The 6,803-nt window shown below is 37.3% G+C and overlaps 1 protein-coding gene across 1 annotated transcript; it reads right to left on the bottom strand.

The window, feature by feature from the left end:
* Positions 1-3,324: 3,324 nt before the first annotated feature.
* Positions 3,325-4,593, bottom strand: RASSF9 (Ras association (RalGDS/AF-6) domain family (N-terminal) member 9). Its single transcript, XM_009697481.1, has one exon. The coding sequence runs from the start codon at positions 4,582-4,584 to the stop codon at positions 3,325-3,327; it is 1,260 nt and encodes a 419-aa protein (XP_009695783.1). The 5' UTR covers positions 4,585-4,593.
* Positions 4,594-6,803: the final 2,210 nt, after the last annotated feature.

Below are 6,803 nucleotides of genomic sequence, written 5' to 3'. Positions count from 1 at the left end.
GCATGGAGCTCTGCCTGGGGATGGATGCAGAGCCAACTGAGAGCTTATGGGTCAGGATTAAAGGGAGGGCAGGGACAGGTGACATTATAGTGGGGGTCTGCTACAGGCCACCAAACCAGGATGACCAGGTGGACGAGGCCCTCTATAGACAGATAGGAGCAGCCTCATGTTCACAAGTCCTGGTCCTCATGGGGGACAATGGCTTTAAACTGGAAGAAGGAAGATTTAGATCACATATTAGGAAGAAATTCTTCACCATGAAGGTAGTGAGACACTGGCACAGGTTGCCCAGAGAAACTGTGGCTGCTCCATCCCTGGAAGTGTTCAAGGCCAGGTTGGATGGGGCTGTGAGCATCCTGGTCTGGTGGAAGGTGTCCCTGCCCACGGCAGGGGGGCTGGAATGAGATGATCTTTAAGGTCCCTTCCAACCCAAACCATTCTATGATTCTATGAAATAACTGTCTTTCTATCAAAAGGCCCTTGTACAGATGAGTGTAATGGACCAAATTTATTTTCACTTTACTTTGAAATTTCACATTTCCACTCCTTGAGTAGAAATCTTCTCTCCTCTTATGCAGGACTTTTTTGATCTTCCCTCTTTATTAGTCAGCAGAACTTAGTCCATGGAAAATCTTATAAAATAAAACCAAAATGTGAAGATGGAAAGGGACCTGGCTTAAGAGAATGATAGGAAATGAGCCAAAGTGTTTGCTTGTGCATTTCCTTATGGGAATTAAAAGAAAATGATCAAAGATAGTTGAGACAAAGGAAGAATGATTAAATAAGGAGCATAAAGTTTCATAAAGTATACTTTCAGCATCCTAAAACCAGGTTGAACAATTATATGAAAAGTGTAGAGGCACATAAACAGCAAAAAATGAATACAGTCTTTAATCATCTTGTACTTTCATCTAAATTCTGAAATAAACAAGTTTGAGATATCAAAGTATAAGCTTCAAAACGCTGGATTTTTTAATATTATTTTATTTTTTAAGAAATACTCTCTCCCAACCTATTTTTACTATTTTCTTCTTAAAACACAGTAATACGCTTAAGTTCTAAATGTTGCAGAGGATGTACATGAACGATGTAGTGTGGATAAAGATCAGTTCTAAGAACCAGTACAAGTTCCTATGAGCGAAATAAAACTGATAGAGTATGAGTGGAAATTAGTTCCCCTGCAGGTCTTGTACTGGCCTGCACAGCTGTGAATATTATTCTGTTTGAATTCTTTATTCCCTAAGTATTTCTATTAAAAAAATGACTCATTAGAAATAACTGTTAGCTAAATTCACAAGAACTCACGGAATACACTAACCTACTCTCAACATTCAGAGCTCTGTGCTTGCTACATGTCAGAGTGATACCACAGAGCTCAAAAGATGCTGAGTTGCGTTAATAAATTATTACAAAGATAAGATATTTGATACATACTTGTGTTTACATCAGGAGCTGATGAGTCTAAATATGACATATTATTATTGAAGTATAAGAATAACCTTGTCTGACAAAAACACAACACAAAATATATTAAGGCAACTAGCACACTTTCCTGGAATAGAAACTATTTATAATATCTAGGATTAAAAATCCTTAAAAAAAACCACAAAAATTGCCTTTTTAGAAAAGGCCTTTTTTTTTTTTTTTTTTTCCTGTGTCAAATATGTGCTAATCAGTAGTCATAGCACTTTGGTCATTTTAGAAAACAGATGGTTGACAGACATTTAAGGAAGAAAAATACAGAAAAGGAAAGCAGTATATCTGAAAGTATTTTACATTTATACCTTCTAGGTACTGTCCATTCATTTACTTTGTAGGCTTTTAATTCCAGAATCTCTTTGAATTTTGCTAGAGCTAAACTTTGTTTAGAAACACTGTAACTATTTCTCCATTCCATTAATTTAATCAAAAGTGTTAAACAGATTGATCAGCAAAATATAAACACGGCAACCCAGAAATTACTCATGTACTCTCTGTTAGCAGAGTCTTTAGCTCAGTTAGAAATCTTGTTTAATAACTGAGAACACCTCAGTTATACACCTTCGCTCTGGATTTACAGCAACACGCTGGAGAAGGATTTGAGATCAATTACTACATCCTAAGTGAAATCATTTGACTTAACCACATAGTTCTAAAACTCTCACGTTTTGCATTCCTTCTTTTTTTTCCCCAGGGCTCAATATTTAATCAGCTATATATAAACTGAATCAGCTTTAGCTGCATTGCAAAGTCCTCACCAAGGAAGTAGGATTTACGGGTCCATATCCCTACTCCAAAACAGCATGAGATGGGATTTGAAAACCTACCTGTTATGTGAAAATGGTAACTACTTGACTATTGGGAAACAGTGTCTAGGCAGAGCCAAAAATATCTGGTTCCTGCCTGTTCCTTCTGTTATGATTTATTTGGTAGTCATGATCTGAGGAGGTCTAAGACACTGGATCTGACTGGTGAGATAGGGTGAGATAGGCAGGAGAAAGCCTTGCTGACAATGCCCCTGGGGTTAGGTGTGAGCTTGGGATTTGAGCGTCTCGCACAAGCAGGACGTAGGCAGTTCTGACATGCCCGCTGGCAGGAACTATGTGGACTTAAGCATCACTGGGGCAACTACAAGGTAACAACAGATAAGTAGGGGTTTTAAGGATCTTAGAAGCAGTTAAACACTGCTGAAAGAGAATGGAAAGTAAAAAACCTATGTGTGTAAGGTAATTTTTAAAATGGGACTTAGGTGCGTTTGAAAAATATCATCCTGATAAAACTAAATTTAAACATACAGCGTAAATGCAACTGCATTTTTTTGTCCTACACTATCATAAAAACTATTTTTTAACAGATTACATGTTCGATTATATATTCCTTTAGAGCAGCTTCACGGCAGGGATACTCCAGCTGAATAAAGCTAGTGTAACAGAGCAGAAAATCAAGCTCTCTGTCTAGTTTGGTCTAATCTCTAATTCACATTCCTAAAAAGTCAGAGAGATGCAGAAGGGGACTCAAAGATTAAGGGATATCAAATCTCCAGACTTTTGGACCAAGCCAGTCAGAATGCTTCTGTTTCAGTATCAATATTACAAGGTCTAAACAGTCTGTCCTGATTTAGCAAAGCCAACAACCTTGCACCTATTAGCAGTTAACCCATGAGATTGCCCATGCATTTTACCACAAGTGTACTGTTAAGCACATAAATAGACACTGTTTACTTTGCTAAAGCGGTGCCACAGTTTTACCATCTTGAAGGGTTGAACTTTCAAAACAACAAGGTTTACTAATTCTTATAAATATCTTCCAAAATAGGACTTTTCATAAATATGTGACTGTTTTCAACTATGTCGACAACAGTACCATGTCCCCTGAAGTTATTTCAGAGTCCTGACTGTGTGTAGAGCTGATTCCAGTGTCAGAGTCTGTATCATTTATGTCCAGATTAGTTACCCTATGAACAAAGTCAGGAACAGCAATGCTATTAGTGGAGATGCCACTGCCCTTGGATGGTTCTTCATTTGATGGACTCCTAGTTTCAATGTTGTCTTTAACATGTAGTAAATTAAATTCTTCTGTAAGAAGTTCATATTCTTTTTCCTTTTTTTGAAGCAATGAGTCCCTATATGTAAGTTCTTTCTGAATGCAGCTCAGGTATGAGTTGATTCTCAGACCATCTTTCATACTTTTTTCCAGCTCATATTTTACACTTTCCAAATCTGAGTTTTCCAGTTCAGCATTAGCAGCTCCTTCTGTGCGAACATCATCTCCATTTTTTTCTGTACATATACCATGTACTTCTCTTTCAATTTCAGCACACAGCTTCTCTATCAATTGTTTGTGATGTTTCAGTCTCTCTTCAACCTGTAAAATTCCCTCACTTTTACTCAAATAGTCATGCATCTCTTTTTGGTCATCTGACCTACTCCCTTGCTGCTCAGCCTCACTTGGATTGATCATTAAGTAGGAGTCCTGCACATAATTTTCTCCATCATTGGCCACACGATCTAGATGGAATTTGGCTTCACATTTTTCAATTTCCATATCTAGTTCCTTCATTCTAAGGACCTGTTGGTGAATGGTATGATCTTGAGAAATGATCAGATGAATCAGTGTCTCCATATTATCTCTCTCTTGCTGAACACTGTCCTGTTTAAGCTTGGCCAGTTTCCGGAAAGTCTTCCTCACAATTTTCTTTTGCTTGTCTATTGGCAACATCTTCATGTAATTTGCTGGACTGAGCTCCCACTGTTTTTCTACATTTTGTACTACCTTAGCTTCAGCTGTCTTCCACAATGGAAATGAGAGGAAAGCATCTGACTTTACCAACACAAAATGCAGATTACACTGCTCTTCCCCCCAGGCCTTCCAAAGTCTCAGAATCTTTGTCAAAGGAGGAAGTACTCGCTCCGAGCCTCTCCATTTTTCTACAATGCAGTAATCGCTAGGTTTTCCAAAAAGGACCTTTTTTTCTCCAAATGTTGCCTGATGTTCCTCAAGCAGTGCTTGAATCACTTCTGCGCAAGTTGTGCGCTTTGTCAGGCCACATACAATCTTCTCTTCCTGGCAAACCCAAACCACAATCTCTCTTTCATTTGAAGCCATGTCCTTGTTGGGAGACCTGGAAAACAAGAAGAGATGAAATACAAATTACATATCAATGGCATAGACTGTATGAATAATAACTATAATTCTGATGACCATCACATTGAAAAATTTCCCTATTATTGTACAAGAAAAAATACTTGTTTAAATTACATGCAGAAATATCTTTGGATTAAGTAACAGAAAAAAACAAAATGTCTTTTATCAAATTTAGGCTTTGTACACATAATAAGTGTCTATTAACAATAAGTGATAAAGTTTGGCAATCTGCATTACATTTCCAGACTAACACAGGATAACATAACTTTCAGATCTGCATTATCTGTTCTTATCACACAGACATTGCACAAACATTTGTAAGCTCTTAATATCACCGAGGCTTCTGAAGGGAAGAATCATGCCTCCAAATATGCGCTGAACATAGATGGACTGAGAAAAGATGACTGAACATCACCTAACTTAAAAGGACTTGAGGATAGGATAAATCCATAGCTCTTTTGCCATACCTGCACCCACACAAGTGTAAACACCATTGTTTTCCACTGTGATTTTTCATTAACAAGTCTAAAGAAATTTACTGCTTTTCCTAAAGTACCAAAGAGCCTGAATTCCAGTGAATTGAGAGAGAATAACAACTGCAGGACAATACATATATAGGTCTGTATTTTATAACTTTTGTAATGATACAGAAATGCCAGAAAATGTAAAAAGTTGTGGGGTTTTTATTTATTTACGAATTCCAATGAATGTGCTATTAACCTGACATTAGCAGCTGGTACCTCCTTACACATGGAGACACCTAACTTCAGGTGTCTAAGATCCCACTACGGCTACTGTGGCTCTCTAATCCATACAATCAGTGGAGCCCAGAGAGTGACTCAGCCAACCAAACATAGAAGTTCACTTCACCGTTAACTCTGAAGTTTGTCCCCATCTGAGTAGCCCTCGACTGCCATGTGCCTACATTAGCAGAGTGGCCTTGTGGAACCTATCCAGGATATTCCTGTCCTTTAGCCTCCACAGGCATCATTCACTGCTTGCCCAGACCTGGTGATTCGGTGTCTTGCCTAAAATGATAAAACAATAAATTCCCTGAGGAAAAATGCATTTCTTTGGATTTTCTGGTATCATTTCTGGTTCATTTGAATGAATAAGATTTAATCTAGTCTGACAGAGAAAGCTTGAAAATGAAAATGACAACTCAGACAACATTCAAAGGGCTCAATACAACATTAGTTTCTACCTGGGACTACTTATTCGCAGTACTTCTCTAGTCTTCTGAGATGCAGTAGGAATGGAGTTTTACTTGGCTTAATTAGGGTTATACCCTATGATTATTAAAGAAATCCAACCTGCTTCTTTTTCTTAATTATTACACAACATGACAAACACATTGCAATCCAATAAATCGAACTATGATTGACTCAGCTCTAGGTGCCACTCTGACCAGGAGGCAATAATCCTCAAAAGACACGAGACTGTAAATGAATACTAATAAAACCTACAAGAGTGAGTTTATTAGTATCATCACACAGGAGAGCTCTGTCCAACTACATTGCTCCAGGTCTTGGAACATTCCTCTGTAAAATCTGTGTTTTGGTAGATTACTCTAAGTAATGACATCATTTTCCCACTTCAATAGCTCCCTTACAGACCAGCATTTTACAGTAATAATTTTTTTAAACTCATGTTCAGAAGATTAATAGTGTTTTCCAGAGTACTTCTCAAAATAGGAAAGCATATGTCACAGACATAGAAAATGGTAAAATGGCACAAAGAAACAGAAATATTCAAGTTTAAATGGAGGGGGGGGAGGGAATGAAAGACAGTATCAGATTGAATGGCATGACTGTTAAGTATGTCACATGCTAAGAAGTCAGTATCTGTAAGCGGTTTTAGGTTTACGGAATACAGGATGCTATAGAAATATTTGTGTCTGTTGACAGATTGGTAGTTAAATGAAACTTACATAAATAGACAATTGCAACGTAAGTCAGCTGCGACTGTAAAATAACTCAGTATTTGTTTTGCGCTACAGGTATAAAAAGAAAAAAATAGATAAACTACAGAGTTACATTATATGTTAAGCAAAAAATTATGCAAAATGAATTATCAAAAATATAGTGTCTCAAACCATGTTCACTACTGGCACACAAATAATTGACCTAGAAATAGAAGTGTATTGAATTTCAATTTATAAAAGTACTGACAGGAAAAAA

This window comes from Cariama cristata, unplaced genomic scaffold, assembly GCF_000690535.1.
Source record: "Cariama cristata isolate BGI_N322 unplaced genomic scaffold, ASM69053v1 scaffold22393, whole genome shotgun sequence".
NCBI lineage: Eukaryota > Metazoa > Chordata > Aves > Cariamiformes > Cariamidae > Cariama > Cariama cristata.
The sequence above is the reverse complement of the archived record's forward strand: the minus strand, read 5'-3'. Positions and strand labels throughout refer to the sequence as shown.

Coding starts and splice junctions, on each gene's coding strand:
- RASSF9 (XM_009697481.1), bottom strand. CDS start 4,584: ATGGCTTCAAATGAAAGAGAGATTGTGGTTTGGGTTTGCCAGGAAGAG.